Source organism: Sciurus vulgaris (genome assembly GCF_902686455.1).
Source record: "Sciurus vulgaris genome assembly, chromosome: X".
Classification (NCBI taxonomy): domain Eukaryota; kingdom Metazoa; phylum Chordata; class Mammalia; order Rodentia; family Sciuridae; genus Sciurus; species Sciurus vulgaris.
Window position 1 is genome coordinate 32,607,473 of NC_136471.1, and position 20,234 is coordinate 32,627,706.

The 20,234-nt window shown below is 46.5% G+C and overlaps 1 protein-coding gene across 8 annotated transcripts in view; it reads left to right on the plus strand.

Moving 5' to 3' along the window:
- The first annotated feature begins 4,608 nt into the window (after positions 1-4,608).
- The window catches only part of SEPTIN6 (septin 6), a 72,573-nt gene continuing 56,947 nt past the window's right edge, over positions 4,609-20,234 (plus strand). For 6 of the 8 annotated variants that reach the window (XM_079123389.1, XM_079123393.1, XM_079123395.1 and 3 more), the window contains exons 1-3: positions 10,237-10,263; positions 10,355-10,438; positions 19,183-19,297. In XM_079123389.1, coding sequence (XP_078979515.1) covers positions 10,252-10,263; positions 10,355-10,438; positions 19,183-19,297 — 211 coding nt within the window. In that variant the 5' untranslated portion in view covers positions 10,237-10,251. Of the gene's footprint in view, positions 4,895-10,236; positions 10,264-10,354; positions 10,439-19,182; positions 19,298-20,234 lie in introns of those variants that run through there. The other 2 variants (XM_079123391.1, XM_079123396.1) reach the window with 2 other exon arrangements.

A 20,234-nucleotide genomic window follows, 5' to 3' on the forward strand; every position in this document is an offset into this window, starting at 1 on the left:
GATCCCTGGATCCCAGTCCTTGAGTTTCTGATTGATTCAGTAAGTCTGGTGGGGGGTGAGAGTTGGGGCAGGGAAAATGCTGAGAATTTGCATTTCTTTTTTTTTGGGGGGGGGGCAGGTACCACGGATTGAACCCAGGAGCACTTAACCACTGAGCCACATCCCTGGCCCTTTTAAATATTTTTTTTTAGAGACAGGATCTCACTAAGTTGCTTAGGGCCTCACTAAATTGCTGAGGCTGGCTTTGAACTTGTGATCCTCCTGCCTCAGCCTCCTGAGCTGCTGGGATTATAGGTGTGTGCCACCACTCAGAGAGAATTTGAATTTCTTATAATTTTCCTGATACCACTAGGCATAGACCACATTTTGAGAACCACTGGGATAAACTAACTAAAACCAGGGGCAGCAGGTGATAATGCACAAAGGAATCCTTAGTTTATTTTGGCTCAGCCCCTAACTGAGTTTCATCCTCCCCACCCCCACTGGTGCTGGGAATGGATCCCACAGGCAATTGGTGCTGTCCAGATTTAGTTAATCCCAGATCATTTCCTTTTCAGCTTTGCTTTCTCTTCCTCCTCCAACTTTCTGGTCTTTTCATTGTTCTCTGGGCCTCTCCATTTGAGATCAACTCTACTGTCCCAAGTGTCTTTCTCCTTTTATAAAGTCACAGTTTCAGGACAAAGGCTTTTCCTGAGCTCTCAGCTTCATTTCACTGTCCTCTTCTCCCTCCCTGTCCTCCTCATCCTATCCGGTGTTAGTACCCCCCCACCTCAACAATGTGACCTTTCTAAAGCTTGGCTTCAATTAGGCCCCAGTCCTGTTTAGCAGGGGTAGCCATTTCCCCTCCCAGGCTAGGGAGTCTGGCTCCACAAACAACATTAGCAAGCTAATGACAGTCACCTGCTGACTGTGGGGAAGTTGCTGCTTGCTCCAGTTTCCTTAGGGACAGTGAAAATACTGAAAGTGTCTGATTTACATGCTTCCATCCATTCCTCACTCAACAAACATTGATTGATCACCTGCCAGACACTGTGCTGGGCCCCACAAATTGTTAATGGCAGTACCAGAGTTTAAAAACACCTTTTCACAAAGGGGAGTTTTTGCTCCACTCATCAACTGGGACAGATAGTCAAAGAAGAAAATCCATCAACTAACCACTTATAAGACTTCTTGTCTCCTCTGTCTTTCTGTCTCTCTTGTGCCTGGGGAGGTGACCCTGGACCAAAGACTGGTAGGCTTAGAACCGAAGAGTTCCCAAATCTCTTCATTGAAATGAGTCACTTCTCAGTCATTGGCCCACTGCATTGGGTGAGGTAAGGTATGCACAGCCCAGAACACAAAAAGCTAAAGCCTCTCTACACATTGACACACACCAGGACACACTACTGTCACACAAAGCTTTTATTTATTTATTTATTTTCGTACCAGGGATTGAACCCAGGGGCACTTGACCACTGAGCCACATCCCCAGCCTTCTTAATTTTTTATTTAGAGACAGGATCTCACTGAGTTACTTAGGGTCTCACTATGTTGCTGAGGCTGGCTTTGAACTCACAATCCTCCTGCCTCAGCATTCTGAGCTGCTGGGATTACAAGCATGTGACATGGCACCCAGCTCACACAAGCCTTTATATACATACCTGCACAAATCAAAAATACACACTGACATAACTGAAACACACAAATATAATGACATACCAACTTGCACTCACATTTGCATATGCCCATACCTACCCCCCCACACTGGTAGACACACACCAACAAATAAACACACGTATGAATAAGCACATGCCCACACACACATTGACACACAGATGAACACACAGACACAGCTGACAATGACAAAGCATAGCAACACATACACTAATATATGCAAATGCACACCTACTCACAGATCAACACCAGCACACATATTGCCCCACACCCCATGGAAACCAGGAGACCCCAGGAATGTTTTGCACGCAGACAGCAGGTCTTGGAGGAATCAAGCCACAATATATATGTGTGTGTACACATATATATGTACACACACACACATATATATATCAAAGGACCTTTATTTATTTATTTATTCATTTATATGTGGTGCTGAGGATCGAACCCAGTGCCTCACACGTGCTAGGCGAGTGCTCTACCACTGAGCCACAACCTCAGCCCCCTGTTTTGCAGGAGACTTCAATAATACATTTGGGGGTTGTGGGTGTAGCTCAGTGATAGAGCACTCGCCTAGCACGTGTGAAGCACTGGGTTCAATCCCCAGTAACACATAAAAATAGATAAATAAAATAAAGATATTGTGCCCATCTATGATTAAAAGTATTTAAAATTTTTTTTAAACATAATAATACATTTGTCCCCAGTCTGCCAGATCCGGCATTTTGGAGGAGATGACTTTGGCATGGTTCTGATCATCTCTAGGACAGGTGGGTTGAGTGGGCCACCAAGGATTCTGTGCTTTGTTGTCCCCAGTTCTAGGCAGGAAAGTACCAGGCTTCAGTACGCTGGGAGTGCAAAGGAGCTCAGGGCAGAGCGAGCAGCAGCATTGGGAGGCACCGCAGACAGGATACCTAGGAAGTGCCACAGCTTGGTGGCCACCTCCAGCTCTGCCCTCCTGGTAGTAGCTCTCCTCCCACCCACAACCAAACTCCAGGCCCAGATCAGAACTAGTGGCCTGGGGCCCTTTCCCATCTACTACACTCCAGCTTTTGCCAGGGAAGACTCCTCTCCCCAGTAGAGGCCCAGCTTGGAAGCAGCCAGTCACCTCTGACTCCCCACCCCCATCCGGTTGGGGCCCAAGCCTTGCAGTAGTTCCTCAAATTTAGCCCCGCTCCCTCGTGTCACAGGGATCCCAATCTGGGACCCATCCCCTCCCCCACCCTAACTCAGTGCTGCAGAGGGTCTCTGAGTCTCCATCTGGCCCTTTCCTTGTCGCCACCATCTGTGGGCCTGTGCCATCTGTTTCACAGAACTTCCCTGTACTGGTCCCTGATTGGCCAAGCTCCTCTTTAGCCACTCTTGGGTCTCCAGAACAATGATGGAGCACAGTGGGCACCTCCTGCATACTTAGCTTATCATGACTATTCCTACTGCCATCTCCTCTTTGTGTCTCTTCTTCTGTCCCCTTTGCTTCACATCCAAATGGTCTTCCTACTGTTCAGAAAAACAATCCAGTACCTCATGGATGTTAGGCCCTGTGCTGGGAGCTGGGGATGCATTTTGCAAATTGCTTGTTCCAGAGGTATAAGACCACTTATAAGGTGTGAGGGCACTGCCCAGTGGAATCCAGTGCCAGGCAAGCTCTTCCTGTGGCCACTCCATTTCCTTGCCTCCCCTCCTTCTCCCAGATCCCCACTTCTGAGTCCGTTCCCTTCTTCCTCTCCCTGCGCCCTTCTTCTCTCCTTTCTCCTGCCTCTCTCTCAGCTGTATGAACCTTGGGGGTCTTCAGTGTTATCTCCACGCCGCACAGGGCCCCCTGGCAGGCAGGGTTTCCTCCATCCCCGGTCCCTCTTTGAGACCAGGAATCCTATCCTCCTGAGGAGTGAAGTACAGTGTTTTGCCATCCTGGGCTTTGGGCATGCCAAATTTGCCACGGTTCTCGGGTCACAGAGAGCTTGCAAGGGGCCAATCGCGGGAGAGAGGGGAGGACTTTCAGGGCTGGAGAGATGCAGGATCAAGGGAGAGGAACCTGCGGTGGCAGCTGGCCAGGAGGAAAAGGAGCGCAGGCAGGCATAGTCCTGACTTCGGGGGGGTTTCCCCTCTGCGCAATGTCGGCCACGTGGTCCTGGGATAAATTAGAATTAAAGGAGGAATCAGGGGCGGGACGGAGCGACCAAGGGCAGCTCCCTTTCACCTGCCCCTCCAGCCCACTCTACAGACCTGGGGACCCTCAGCTCCTCTTCTGAGACTCCTTTGTGGCCCCAGACACAGAAGGATGGTAGTTTAAGCCTCTTCTTAAGCTGAGCGACTAGATAGATAGAGCTGGGTGGGAAAGAGAGGCGTGAGGTCCGTTGGCAGTAAGCCCCCAGTGGTGATGAGCTCCGCTCCAGAAACTACAGCCTACAGCACCCGAGGCTTGGGAACCCCGGGGGACGAGGGGAGTTTCAGGACCCTGGGCTCAGACTCCACAAGTCACAGCTCGGTCGCCGGTCCGCAGTGCGGCTGCCCCCAACCGCCCCCTTTCTAGGCTCCAGTGTGGAGCTGCAGGTGCCGCAGACCCCCTTCCCTCAGCCTCAGGCAAGCTCCCGGGTCATGGAGGGGGGTGGACGACAGCGGGGCATTGAGACTCCAGCGGCCAGCGCTCCCATCCAAGCACCCTGGGATCTCGGTGCAGAGCAAGAGGGGAGACAGGGGGCCGGGAGGAGGGAGAGGAGGATTGCAGAGCTCAGCTGCTGTGCAGAGCGCGGGAGGGGGGAGGGGCGGGGGCTCCCTTCCAGCCTCCAGGGTCTGGGGACTCGGGGATGCAAGGGAGAGCAGGGGGGTGTGACAATTCAGCAGAGGTCGGGACGTACCACGGAGCCCAGTGGCGGGGGGGGCAGAGGACGTGGTCACGGAGGGGAGCCCCCGCCCCCCTTCGCAGAGGCCTACGGCTAGGGTTGCGGGGCGAACTGGAACTGGGCTAGCGGTAGGGGGAAGCGGCGCGTTAAATCCGCCCCCTCCCCACACCCTACTTCCGAAGGGGTGGGCGATAGAGGGGAGGTTGGGGTTGGAGCAGCAGCGAGGGGGCCCCTCCCTTGCACCTCCCCCCACCGGACTTGGTCGCGCCCGAAGTGTAACACTTTCTCTTTGTCGGAGGAGCTCCTCTGTTTCCTGTGCTGTAGCTCCCGTTGCGGCGGCGCCCGTGGCAGCCCTGGCGGACGCAGGAGCGATGGCAGCGACCGATATAGCTCGCCAGGTGGTGAGTGCCGGACTTGGGTGCCAGCGCTGGGGCCGGGGGCCGGGGGCCTGGGGAGGGCCGAGGAGACTTGGCCGCCGCCACCTCCACCTCGAGGAGGGCAGCGGGCAGCATCCAGGAGCCGAGGCATGGCGGGACTTTTGCTCCCGAGGGCAGCGGCTCAGTCCCCTAGCCTATCCTGGAGGACCGTGGTGGCGGGAGCGGGGCGGGGGGCTGGCGAAGCCTGCGGGCGGGCCCCCGAACTTGCATCGCCAGAGGGCTGCAGTAAGCACCGCCGCCTCCCTCGCCGCAGCTGCGGCCCCGCGGCTGGGGCGTTGCCGAATGAATGGCCGCACTAGCCACTGAGCCCTCAGGGTCCCTGGCCCCCTGGCCTTGCCGCGCCCCTGCACGCAGCCGCCCGCTGGCACTCCCGCTAGCTCAGGAAGAGGGGCGCGGGGTTGGGGTTAGCCGGGGGCACTAGGCGGAGTGGCGAGGGGGGCGGGGAGGTGACTGGCTGGAGTAGGGTTTCTCCATATGCATTACATATGTGACTGCGTCTGTGAGTGTATCGGTGTGTGCGCGTGTGTGTGCACGCGCGCGCCCTCGTGCCTTCCCGGGGCGGGCGGCAGTGGCGCCCGGGTTCTGTGACCCCAGATGAGTCTGCCTGTTTCTGTGAGTGTGCTCACCTCTGGTGTGTGTCCATGCGTCCGGATGCCTCAGTGTCCGCTTGCGCTGTGTGCCTCTGGGTCCCACTTGGCGTCTGTGTGGGGTGCAGTTCGCTGGCCTGTAGGTGGCTGGCCGCATGTTTCTGAACGGGCCTCTTGGGGGTCTGTCTCGGGTGTCTGTTCGGTGTAACTGGGCTTGTGTGCCAAAACCTGTGGAGCTGGCTTCTTTCTGTGGGGACTCAGGAAAATAAGTGTGAGACTTGAAAAAGCAGTACCGTCTCTCTTTTTGTTGGCAACCAACTCTGGGAAAAGGAAAAAAAAAAAAGTCTTCATTTAAAAAACTAAAGTTTTCCAACCTGGGATGTGCAGAGAAATCATATTGAAGTGACGTGAGGCTCCATGTCTGTTTGTTTGTTTTAGACCAGAAGTTTGGCTGTGAAAGGAGATGATTCCATTTGAGGGGGACAATCTAGTTTTTCTATTCATCCACGGGTTTCTGGGATTTTAAGAAGCCCATTAGCACCGTGAGTTGAGGTAGGAGAATGAGGTAAAGGTAGCTCAGATCCCATGACACTAAACATTACATGACGAAAATCTCTGAACCACATAAAAATGTTGTTAAACCTTATTTAGGGAAATATTCTTTGCAATGCAGTTCCAGTGCAAAACAAAACAAAAACAAAAGAAACCACCAGGCTCTAGGTATGTGGTGTAATTGAAATTGATTCGTTTTTAAAATCTGAATCCAGAATGTGATGGAATAAATTTATTCCACCCCTGTCCCAGTTTGGAAGGTCAGGATCATTTCTTTGGAACCTCCCCTACCCCCTGCACACCCCAGAATAGAGCTCTTTATGCAGTCATGGTGTGGAAGATTGAGGAATAGATAGAAGACAGTGCTCTGTGATGATGGAATTTGAGAGAATTCTCTTTTCCACAAGACTGGCACTGTAATATTTATTGCTTTAGTGTTTTGAGGCCTCCTAGAGTGCTTTTCTGCCCCCTGTTACATGCATTTTAGAGATGGCATAGTTTAAGCAGAGGAATTAGCTTCCTGGATAACGCTTGTTCTATCCTTAGTGACCAAAACTGACACTAATGACTTTTTTTTCTTGTCAGATAATGAATTTGCATCGACCTGTCCATACATTCTCACCAGTCTGCCTTGCCTGGATTAGGATTGCGGGGCAGACTTTGCAAAGGGGAACATTCCAGAAGGTTGTTTCACCTCAGGCACCAACTCTAGCACTCCAGAGGTCCCCTTTGTTCTGCAGATGGAGTGGGTAGGGGGTAGTTTACTAGCCACTTGGTTTGGTTTGCATGGCTCCAGTTTGCTCTGGCCGGCCTTGCCATACTGTAAACTGGAGAACATAATTGTATGCCAGCTTCTGAAGCTGAAAGAGCAGCCCAAGCACTTGAGACCTTGTTATCGTGATAAATGGGTTTCTGGGAAAACTGACGTCACTCTCCATGCCTCCCTCCCCCCCAAGCCAGTGAAGCTCTTATTTATGTGTCATTTGTCTCTGCTCCCTTTTGTGTCTGCAAGAAGTTGTAATTCACCAGGGGAAGATGGAATTAACTCAAGAGACCTTGGGCTGCTGGTTGCTTCCAAGGAATATGTATCTAGGGTTTAGGAAGAAAAGACTAGAGAATTAGCCTAAGTGTAGTTAGTTTAGAAGTTCTCTTTTTAATAGCTGTGAGACATGGTACCATGTAAGTAGTGCCCTGGTGTGTACGTGTGTGTATGTGTTTGGGTGTTCTTTCCAGGGTCAACCGAGGGTCATCATGATTAAACAGGCCCGACCGAGAGTTGTTGGATAGCACCTTTATTTGACCATGCATGCAACTTGTTCAATTCTTGTGTGCATAATTCAATTCCATCCCATTTGAATGAGCACCACAAAGGATTCTATATGACAGTGCTATTTCTCTGCTGTGTTCATGAATATTTATTTGTATGACTAATGTGTCTTAACATGATGGGTGGCCCTTGTCAACTATACCCCCCCAAAAAAAGTAGTAGACTACCAAAAAAAGTAGCTTCCAGTCTAATTGGAGAGACAAATTGTGGCTACTGAGATAATTAGAGAATTACAATAGATTCTTGAGGTGCTGCACCCCCACCTTCTGCCTGAGGTGGCTCGGGCTGCTATTAATATATACTCTGAGAGGTCACATGACTCATCCAAGGTAATCTAACAAGGCACAGTGCAGGTTCCAAGAGCAGCAACTTCTAGCTCATATACTGAGTTATTTCTTTCAGGGTTGCATATTGGGGTTCACACTGTAGATCCTGACCCATAGAAAGAAGAGTCTAGTTGATTCTGGCTTGAATCAATCCCATAGTGTAACAATGTTGCTTTCCCCAGTGACAATCCAGATAAAAGTCTTTCTCCATAATGAAAGAATTTGCAGGGCCAAACTTTGCCCTACAAAATTACCTGGATTACAGCAAAAAAAAAAAAAAAAAAAAAGTAGGGGGGAGTGCTGGGGATATAGGGGATATAGGGGATATAGCTCAGTTGGTAGAGTGCTTGCCCTGCAAGCACAAGGCCCTGGGTTCAATCTCCAGCGGGGGTGGGGGGGTGGGGGGGATACCTGGATTGGCCTGGGGCTACTGTCCCCCAACAACCCACCAATGAGGAGGAGTTTGCTGCTGCACTCTGGTCTTGCTATCAGGTGGCAGTTACCCTTTGATTCTCCTTGAAGCTTCCTGCCTCAGCCGGCCCTACTCACTAAAAGTAATATTGTTCTCCAAGCAGGGAAAACAGAACCCCAACATTCACCTATAACTCTACTAGGGATATAGCACTGAAGAAAGTTTACATGGTTCCAAATAAAAAATTGTTCAATCTAAGTCGAAGGCCTATGGGTGATCACTATGTCATTTTCCAACTTTTCCATGTGTTTGATATTTTCCAAAATAAAAAAATAATGGAGGACCATTATAGTGCCCCCCCAAATGCACATGACCTCTTCCCTCAAGGAGTTCACATCTAGTGGTAGAGGGAGACACAAAGCTATATAATTATCCTTGTGCTAAGTGCTGCACAGAGCTACCGCCTGCCATGAGGATTCATTACAAGTAGTCTTAACCTAGCAGTGTGGATGGAAGAGGTGGGTGACAGGCAAGGCTTGGAATAGGAAATGGGCAGGTGCGAAGATGGGTGAGATCACACTTCTGCCACTAGGTTGGGAACATTTCATTTGTTAATTCACCCACTGTTATTTTCATTCATTCTTTCAACGTTTATTTATTGGGCACTGACTCTGTCAGGCCCTATGCCAGATGCTGGGGATATAGCAGTGGCCAAAGCAAGCAGGAACTCTGCCCTCCAGAGCTTCCAGAGGAGAGGTAGGAAGAAGTCCTGTTTCCTCTTCACATTCTAAATCCTGGAAATGTGTTAGCAGCGTGCTTATTACAAAACTGCATTACAGTAGAGTGATTTGTCTGCATAGTGTAATGAGATTTTGATCTGCAGTCATATGCATAGCATTTACTTTGTGGAGTCTCTGCTGTACATTTTCTATTAATTGCTAGCTTTGTTACCCAGCACGGCCCCTCCCTTTGTGTGGCATAAGGGAACAAACCCATTGTATTAGCCTGAGCAAAACTAATTAGGGAGATAAGTCCCTAGAAAAAGGTATTCCAAAACTAAATAGAACTGATTTCTGGACTTGCCTGTGTTCCTGGATTAGCAGGGCCATGGTTTAATATTAGCATGAACAATTGAGAAGGGCTTTTAGTTGCATGTCCCTTAAAGCCACATTCAAGACAGATGGGAAGAAAGAAAAAAGGAAGGAAAGAAAGAAAGAAAGAGAAGGAAGGAAGGAAGAAAAAGAAAGAAAAAAACTCCATGGGTAGATGTACATGTTTCTTCTAACAATCTCAAAATGCTTCCATCTGTATGATATCATTTTCTCCAACAGCTTTCTAGAAAAGTATTACCGTTTTCTTCATTTTATGCATGTCAGGAGATCAATTGACTTAGTTCAAAGTGTTATTGCTGGTCAATGGACAAAACAATGGAACACCTGCTAGATGACACAGATTCCCTTTTTTAAAAATGCTGGCCTTTTCCAGATGTTTCTAAGAAATTAAAATCCTGCCATGCCCTCTCTTCCCCCTCTTCTCTCCCTACACCCCTCAGTACCCTCACAGGGGTCAGAGAAGAGTATTCTTGAGTGATCTGGAGACTGATGTTAAAAAGATTCTTAGCTTAAATCCAAGATAGCATAGTCACGGGTTGTGTGGGTTTTCTTTTTTTTTTTTTTTCTCTACATATTGCTTTAAATAAAAATCTTGGAGCCACCAGCCATGTAATGATGGATTATTTTAAGTAACAACTGGAGCGGGGGGCAGAATAAATTAGAAACACAGACCCTTCCTCCTTGGTTTGGCAGGAGGAGGCTTCTGCTGCCAGGATTTAAAATCGTGGGTTTCTCAACTGCCTGCACAGAGGAAGGAGGCCACATGCTCAGGAGGGTGAGAAATAATGTTATCCTCTCTTCCAGTGTCTTCTCGTCAGAGACAACCATCTGCTGAATTGTGCAGTATTCTCTCAGCTGGCCTTGGAGTTGGGACATCCCTTTGACCAGGAAAAGATTTGCAGGCCTTCTCAGGGACAGGCCTCAGGTTTCTCCTGCCAAGTCCCTCTCTGACCCGTAAAGAAGGCCTTGGGGTAACAGGAGCAGAACTCTGCTTTCACGGCCCTGATGAGGTGTGAGGTAGTGTTTGAGGTGTTCGGTTTCCTTTCACAGCAGAGGCCCCCAGCTCTGAACACTGGTCCTGAGACAGGAACTGGGTTTTTTTTTCCAGATCCCCATTAAACGAGACCAGATGGAGGCAGAGGCAATTCAGGCTCCCCAGAGGGCAGTTGGGCATTCACCCAGAGGCCTATGGGTAAACCTTTTCTTTCTTTCTTTCTTTCTTTTTTTTTTTTAATGAATTGAAGCTAACAATATCCAGAACACCTAGAAAACTGTGGAAACGGCCTGGCTTGAAGGGAATCTGTCTGGTTTTTGTGAGACAGTTGACTGCCATGAGCAGGGTCACCCCTGGCCTGAGGTGGAGATATTTTATCCAGACAATGGCTTGTTGAGTTAGGTAGGCTTCTTAGTCCTGGGGCTCTTGAGTGGAGCTGGGCAGCTGGCCAGGTTGAGGCTTAGACTGGAGTCAGAAGAGAGGGAAAAAAGAGAAAAGTGGGGGAGACAGTGGAGAGGAGGGGAATAGGCTCTCTACGGCATTGACCACCTCAGTTGCTTTCTATGGGCCAGAGCCACCTTGGTGAGCCCACAGGCTTCCGGGTCATGTTCTTGACCTTTCTCACTCTTGACCAGCATCAAGTCACAAACCCCATGTCCTGGAATTTTAGCAGCAGAAATAAATACATCTGCCACTTAAGTCAACTTTTCCATTTGAGAGTGGCAGTCTGCTTGACAGGGGTCTGGATCCTAGCACCACTTGCTGCCACTAAATCACTCTGTGACTCGGGACAAATCATTTCCTCTCTCTGAGTCTCTATTTCTCCTTTTTAAAAAGAGTGGGTTGAATTAGGTGATCTTTAAGGGCGTTTCCAGTTCTGACGTTGTACCGTTTGGTTCTTATGTTTCCTTGTTCTCTAGCCTAATTTCATTTAGCTCTTTGCCTCCTTCTGCTTCCGAATGAGGTGGCAGAATTGAACTCCACCCCTTCCCTGCTTTGACTCCTTCCTTGAGCTGGGTGGGGAGAGAATTGAATTGTGGAGAAGGCAAGTCCATGCTTTTAGCTCAGCAGGGTCTCTGTAAGTAGAATAGAAACAAGTCTTTGGATATTGTCTGTCCATGTAGGTATATATAGCTATTGTCTTCCAATAAAGGCCCATGACAGCTGAATGTTTGTCTGTGGAATCCCACTTTAAATGCACTAGAAGAGCTAGCTATTTAATGGAATCCTGCTGTGGATCTTTTTATAGAATGAAAAGCCACTCTGGAATTTATCTTGTGTATTAAATCAGTTTCATCTATTGGCTTTGCCAAAAATGGGCCTTACCCCCTGTATGGTAAGGATGGACTCCCCCACTGAAGGACATTTCTGAGGTCCCTTAGGGCCAGCTACCAGCTTTTGCAGGCCTGGTTTCTCCTGGGAATGGCCCCCAAATTTCTCTCTCCCAGTACAGGGCATTGCGACTATTCTGTTTCCTCTTAACCTGGCTTAATCAGTGCAATGGACATCCTAATATTTGAAGTATTGGGTGCATTGGAGGTTTTTCTTTCTTTCTTTTTTTTTTTTTTGTACTGAGGACTGAACTCAGCAGGGCGCTTGACCACTGAGCCTCATCCCCAGCCCTATTTTGTATGTTATTTAGAGACAGGGTCTCACTGAGTTGCTTAGTGCCTCGCCATTGCTGAGGCTGGCTTTGAACTCGAGATGCTCCTGCCTCAGCCTCCCAAGCTGCTGGGATTACAGGCATGTGCCACTGCATCTGGCCTGCACTGGAGGTTTTTACTTCTTAAAAAATTTCTGGAAACTTATTGGTGCTTTTGTGGTTCTTATGATAATATTGGAGGCAGCAGATGGGGCTCTCAGCCACCTGATTGTTTTATTAGGACATTTTACTACACATTTTAGGACATATGATTTGACTTCTGGTTTACATGAATCTTTACAGTAATAAGTTGTACTGTAAAACATTAAGTTACATCTATTACATGTATTAAGTTATTATTAGGAGAATAACAGGGTTTTATTGTATCATTGGTAAAATAAATGTACTATATACAGTAAAACTGCTTGAGAGCTAAATGGTCTGCTTAACCAAATTTTCTGGTTATCTGTATGTAAAGTATCTTTTTAGTTGTAGTTGAAGTTCTAGAATATCTGAGGCCACTTCCTGCCTGCAAAAGTAGCATCATAGAATCTTAAAAAAAAAAAACCAACAATGTTTTTCCAGATTATAAAACTAAAGCATGAATGAAAATAAATAAATAAATAAATAAAAGTTAAAAAAAAGACCAAAAAATGAAAGCATGCCTATTACAGAAAATTTGAAAAAGATCAAATAACAATACGACCTATAAGCCTTCTACCCAGAAGTAACCAATGTCATCACACTTTCCCTTGACCATTGGGATGCTCCTGTGTGTAGGTGTTTTGTTTTGCTTTGCTTTGATGAGCAGCATTTGGTGAGCTTTTCTTTGTGTCATTAAATATTCCTTGAAAACATTTTGTTAACTGCTTAACATTCTATCATGTGTCATTGAAATGATGATTTTTTTTTCTTTTTTGGTACTCGGGATTGAACCCAGGGGTGCTTAACCACTGAGTCACATCCCCAGCCCTTTTTAATTTTAATTTTAATTAATTAATTTATTTTTGGTACTGGGGATTGAACCCAGGGGCACTGGACCACTGAGCCACATCCCCAGCCCATTTTTGTGTTTTATTTAGAGACAGGGTCTCACTGAGTTGCTTAGCACTTCGCTTTTGCTGAGGCTGACTTTGAATTCACGATTCTTCTGCTTCAGGCTTCCCAGGCGCTGGAATTACAGGCATGCGCCACCATGCCTGGCTCATTTTTATTTATTTATTTATTTTTTGTGTGTGACAGGGTCTCACTAAATTGTGTAGGGCCTGGCTAAGTTGCTGAGGCTGGCCTCAAACTTGTAGTCCTCCTGCCTCAGCCTCCTAAGCCTGGGATGAGTTGGTTTTGAAAGGCTTGGAAATTTGCATAATAGGTTGGTATTCAGGACTAGAGAAGGTGATGGAGAAAAGGAAGGTGTGAGAAATTGGGTCCACCACTAAGATTGTTGAGGCTACTGAAGAAAATCCACTTCCATATTTCTGCAAAAGGCTAGAGGAAAAGGTTTCAGGAAAGCCCTATCATGGGTAATGAGTTCCCAGCATTTTGCTCTCATCTATTCTTCAGGAGGACAGCTACTAACTTAAAGAGAGCAGGAAATTCTCTACTGACACAGATGGACCCATAGTTCCCAGAGGCCTCAAATACTGCTTGCTTACTCTACCACTAATGTTGGAAGAGATGCAGTGGGGAGTGGGGGACGGTAGTTGCTTACTTGGGTGCTTCTGGGACTCTTTATTTTCAGAATAACAGCAATGGGAGAAAGATGCACAGCTGGAAGCACCATGGCTCGTTCTTCTTAATATGAATCTTACGAATATTCAATTAAAACATGAAATTGGTGTGCCCTCGGGGGAGGAGGTGGACGGGAACAAGAGCCGCGTTTCTGCCTGTGATATGAAATGTGGTATAACGTATTTCAAAACCGCAGGTGACTGCAGATGAGGAGAAAACAGGAAATGTAATTGGGGAGGGGCGCAGGGGCTCCCCCAATTCTCAGGCGCACTCTTTCATTTTGCCTTCCTTTTAGCTCCTCTCAGACTCTCTGCATCCTAATTACCCCTGCTGCAAAGCCCAGTGAACAAGAACTCTCCTTTCTTTTATTAAAAATGCTTTAAAATTATACAGGTAACGTGTGAATAAATTTGTGCTATAAAAGAATCAAACACTGCAAAACATGCTGACTAACTCCCTGACTAGGCCCCTGCTTCCATTTTCGTCCCCTGAGCTAGCCACCATCTTTGGCTGGGCAGGTGTCTTTTCAGTTTCTGTCTGTGCGCTCCCATACATTTATGTGAAAAGATAAATATACAGGCTTTTTGTGTATAGAGAGGTTCATCCTGTGCTTCTTGTTCTATAATTTCTGTTTCTTTCTCAAAATATGCCTTGGAGATATTCACATCAGTACATATAGAACTACCACATTCCTCTTTTTGGAACTTTTAAAATTATGATTATCAATGCATATTTATTGTACGAATTAGTGGGTTTCACTGTGATTCCTCTTAATGGCCGCAGAATGTTCCAGAATGTGCATGTATCATAATTTAGTTAAATATTTTCCCATTAACAGTCATTTAGGATCTTTTTTTTTCTTTTTTAGTCTTTTAGTATTACATGCAGGGCTGTAATGGATTTTCTTGTACAGAGATCTCTGTACAGATACGTGAGTTTCTGCAGAATAGACTCTATGAGGAGGTGTAAGGTTATGGGAGATGTGCAGTTTACAATTGTGGTGATTGTGGCCTTTCTGACTTCTCAGTTCAAGCTTTGAACATAGCATCACCTGCTATTCAAGATGACAACTTGAAGGTTTAGCATCAGACATGCTGAGCTAAGTTGCCAGTTTCATCTCCTCTTACGTACATCATAGTCAAGGGAGCATTCAATTAACTACAATCAAAGTAATCAGGACCTCAATTAATTAGGCCACCTTAAGGAGAAAGAGGAGAGAGATAAGATATCAGATTTAGTGAGAGAGGAGGAAAGAAACTTCCGGGGGCTGTCCAGGGGTCAATGTACATTCCAGTCCCATGTCCTGTTTTTTTTACCTCCACATATTTAGTTATGAACAATGAAGACAGATATTCATAATGATGACTTTGACATATCATAAGAGTCATCAAAGCAAGAGTGCATGGTGTTCATTAGACAGGATTTCCTAAAGTAGGAACTATACAAATATGTTTTTGAAGCTTAACTACAGGGTTTGAGACAAAAAGTTTGCTGCTTAAATCTTGAAGAGAAAGAAAAACATTAACCAGGTCCCATGTTCCCTAGTCCCCAGGCTCTTCAGTTAATTCAGGTGTAATGGACACTGGGTAAAAGATGCAGAAGAAGTAAGGATTCTAAAAGTCACCAGTGACCTTCGTGAAATCCAAATCAATGAAGTAATTCTTCTTGGCTTTCTCTTTGGCTTCTAGCAATAGAGAACTGTTGGGTCATCTCTTAATTTTCTGATCATTTCCTTCTTGTGGCAGAATCCTCTTCATTTTCCCATTCCTTATTCATGAACATTTCCTATATTCAGTCTTTAGCTCTTTGATTCCTGTACTTCTCTCAGAGAGCACATTCAGTTTTATCCCTCTCACTCCTAAATTTGTGACTCAGTCCTGAATTCTCTCGGAGCCTACAATCCCATATTGCTAACTACTTATTGGATTTCTTTTCTCGAATATCTTACCATAAAAATCAAAACGATCTTATTTTCCTCAACACATAAAATGCTTTTCCAAATCTAAGAGAAAAGACAAACACCCATTTTTTTAAATGGGCAAAGACCTGACTAGGTAATTCACATACACAAATACACATACACAGATGAACAATGAAAACATGTTCACCCTCACTAATACGATACAAATTAAGCAACGCGATGCTGTTTTTCAGTGATTCAATTCACAATGGTTAAAAAGCTTATGAAACTCATTGTTTGTGGGTAAACAGTCACATATTAGAGGTAGAAACATAAATTTTGTACAATTCTCTATTCAATAGTGTGTCAACATGTACCAAAGTCTTTAAAATGTGTGAACCTTTTGATCTAGTAGGCTTCAATTCTAGGATATAATCAGAGATATATGCAAACCTAGAAGAACCAGAGTTGTTTATGATGTTGAAAACTTGGGGATACACTAAACGTCCAGCAGTAGAAGATTGGTTAAGAAAATATGGCAAATTCCTACCCTGGAATGCTATATGACCAGTAAAAACATTTTTTTAGAAGCATGCTTAATTACTCAAAAAATCCATACTATATTAAGTAAGGTAACAAAAATGGTAATAGGTCAGGTAACAAAAAGGAATATACAGGAGTAGCCCTATTTTGTTAAAAAATAAAAGGCATATAGAAGCCAGGCACGGTGGTGCACACCTGTAATTCCAGCGACTTGGGAGACGGAGGCAGAAGGATTGCAAGTTCAAAGCTAGCTTCAGCAACTTAGCAAGGCCCTAAACAATGAAGGGGTTAAGGGGTTAAGTGCCCCTGGGTTCAATCCCTGGTACTTTTAAAAAAAAAAGACCATACAGATTGGAGGAAAATACATACAAATATTAAGTGATTATCTCTGGAGAGTGATTTTTGTTTTCTCCTTTATGATTTCTGTGCTAAGATTTCTGCAATGAACATTGATTACTTTGATTACTTTTATGAAGCATAAAACCTGTAAGTAAAATTTTTTAGTAAGAGCTTATTTGGAACCAGACTCTTAGACATCCCCACTAACCAACCTTCCTTTCCTGGCCTCTCTCTTTCTATCCTTGCTGGTATCCATCAAATTTAGACCTTGAAGTTGGCTTTGATTGTTCCCACTCCTGCCCAGCCACTCATGGAATCTCATTCCTTGTTTAGCAGATCTCTCAAATTTGCTCCTTTTTTGTGGATGTGGTTCTGGGGCCTCATATGCGCTCAGCACACATTCTACCACTGAGCTATACCCAGCCTCAGATCTTTTTTTTTTTTTTGAGTCCCAAGTCAGGTCAGTTCGTTTCAACCAGAATTTATTGTCACAGCTCTTGGATGTCCCTCTGCCAGTTCAACATTATTGGAACCCTCTCTCATTGTGTATCCCTGCCCTAGTCTCCTGTTCCTCCAATCAGTCAAGCACCTTGCAGCTGGAATGATCTTTCATAAGCCCTACTTGTATCGTGGTCCTCCCTGCTTAAATATACTTGAAATACCTCAAGCCCCCTTGCCTAGGGAATACAGCCTGTACTCTTCAGTTTGCTATTCAGGGCTCTTTACAGCACTGTGCTGGGTGGGAGATAATGCCGGGCACATAGGAGGTGTTTGGTACGTTTTGACAATGAAATATATCAAAGAATAAGGTGGGGAACTTTCCCCACTGCCCTCCATTGTCTTTTGTTTGAGAATTCCTTTCCTCTTCTTTTGGCACTTGGACCCAGGGCTTTGGAGCACTTGACATTTCATGGTGCTGAATTTGGAGACAGGAAGAGGCAGCCAGAGATGATAAAATATGGCTCAGGAAACCTCAACTCTTGAGTCCATCTCAACTTCCAAGGCCTGCTATGTGGGAGGCTCCATGGAGGAACCATATTCTCTCTTAAATCCCTTCTCCCCTCCCGTTGTTGAGGACCAAGAACCAACCCTGGGGATCTTACATCTTCCTGTTGGCTTTAATGGAACAGAAGAAGGGGCAGTGGAGAAGGGGAAGCAGAAAGGGGCGAATGTAGAACAAAACCCTGAGCGATGAGGGTCCTTCCTGAAACTCAGCTGTCTTCAGGTGCCCCTCTGGGGCACAGAATACACCAACCTGACTGAATGATGGCATATGGTCGTCTGTCAAGAATGCTCCCCTGGGAGTGTGTGGGGCGAGGTGTGTGAGCATAATGAACTCACCAGATGGCAGTAACCGGCACTAGCTCTTGGAAGTGGGATCCCGAGCTGGGTGAAGGGCTGTCTGGGAGCCAGTTCTGGTGACGACTGAGAGGCTCCTCCACCATCACAGCCCATCCCTTTCAGTGTGAAGCATGCACTTATTAGGGACCCTGGTCTGCTAGCAGATCCGGCCAGCATAAGAGGTGCCTTCTAGTGAAGACTGGGATGCTGGTGCAGGCCTCCTGGCACAAACCCTGCCCTTTTGGATTGCTCTTGGCATCTTTCTGGTTACGGAAAACCTGGTGCAGTCCCACCCAACAGAAATGGTGACTCTTCCCATAGCCCATCATTCTTTGGAGCTTGCTGTCTCCAGCTTCCCTTCTCTTCCTTTCTCCCCTCTCTTTCCCTCCTCTCCACTGTGGCCATTGGCAGTTGGCACTACATTCAGGCCCTTTCTGTCCTTGGAAACCTGCCTTAATTTGAGGCACTTTCTGTTTGGGAAAGCCATTAACTGTAAGCAGCTTTGGGCCTTGCAGGCGAAGCAAACGCCCTCTGATTTCCAGGGCTGGGAGTGGCTTGGCTGACACCTACGGAGTCAAGGGAACCAGAGGCATCTTCCTCTAGCTAGACAAAGTCACGGTGTTCCATGGCAGTACTGGTCAGCCCAGGGTCTCAGGATAGCCCCACAGTGCCATGATAAGGGCAGCTACTGTTGACTCAACACTTACTACATGTCAGGGCACACTAAGTGCTCGAGGGACATTTTCCTATATAACCCGCACACCAGCTACTAGTTTCTGATTTTATGATGGGGAAACTTTGAGAAAAATAACCTGTCAGAGGTCACATAGCCAGAAGGTGGCTGACTAGGACTCTAATTCAGACCTGCCTGATTTCAAAGTCTACCCCCCTTAACCTCTATGCCATGCTGCTTTTGTAGGTTCTAAAAAGAGGATTAATGGCTTTCTAAGGTTTTGGGGGGTATTTACTGACTACTTATTCACGTGCTAAGCTCATTGCATGTATTAATTAGCATATATACATCTCCCAGTCACTTCTAGGATAGAACGGATTGTATCATATGATAGAAGGGGAAGGGAATTGAGTCTCAGAGAGGCTACCCAGCTCATAAACGATTGATTGCAGATTTAACCCAAGTCTGAGAATATCTGGGGCCAGTGTTCTCTTCCCCTGATCCTGCCCTCCCACCCCAAAAAACCCCCTCTGTAATTTGCTCTACAAAAGGGACTGTGGAACTATGGTGACATTCAGCATTGAGCCTAGAAGATGCCTGGATTCTTGAATCCATGACAGGCTGTTTTGCTCTGAGGCAGGGAGTACCTGAAAGATGATACCTGGGACCTGAATAGTTATTACTTGCTAGCACAGAGACCATTTGGATGGAGAACTGAGACCCAGATTAATTTTAAGCACATTTTCATTTTCTCCCTCCTTCCCCTCCCAAATTAGGGTGAAGGTTGCCGAACTGTCCCCCTGGCTGGACATGTGGGGTTTGACAGCTTGCCTGACCAGCTGGTGAATAAGTCAGTCAGCCAGGGCTTCTGCTTCAACATCCTGTGCGTGGGTGAGTATTTCCATTGCAGGAAATTCTATTACAGAATATGGATCCTTAATGGCTGGATGTGGCTTTGCAGGTAATTAGGTTAAATAGCGTGTTATTTGGATCTAGTTGCAAGAGTGGCCCTCTCCCCCCACCCTACCTTCTTCATTTATCCGTCTGCTTATTTTTGTAAGCAGCCAGCTGTAATTACTTTTTTTCTTTGGCTGGACCAGAATCTGGGGCCATACTTTGCGGGGAAATGGAACTGTGTGAGACCCAGTGGAAATTCTGCAAGGGGGCTGGCTGGCTCAGTTCCTGCTGTCAAGTTCATTTTGACTGCAGAAGAGAGGAACCAGGACAGAATGGGGAGGGAGGTGATGGCTGAGGAAAGAAAGGGGCCACCTGCCCACCAGCTGCCGGCAGTGGGTTGGATCTATTGGTTCCTTCTGCAGTTTCTCTGTGCTTGGTAGAATTTGAGCTCAAGCGCAGGCTCACACAGCTGCAGGCAAGGTCTTCTGTTCCCCTTATCTGTATCTCTGTCTAGACCTTTAATCTCAACTGTGGGAGCTGCCTCTTAGTCCCCTCCATATGCTTATCAAGGCACAAAGAGAACTCCGTAATGTCTGTGAAATGAATGAATGTATGAGTTAACTCCACAGCAGCCATTCATCATAGTTCCCAAATAGGTTCTCACATGAGCACTTTTGAACCTTACTCTGCAAAGTGAGCAGAGCAAGTAGCGTTTGTATTCTCGTGGAACACATGCAAACCCAGAAACTTGGGGAGGATGAGGCATTTGCCTGAGATAACAGGGAAAAAGTGGCAGAGGCATAATATCCACCGATCCCTTATCCCTCCCACCGCTCTTTAACTGTTGCCTGCAACATCTCTTGAGAACACGGAAGCACTCTGGAAACCATTGAGCACCAATTGAACAAACAAAAGGGACAACAGTTTCTTG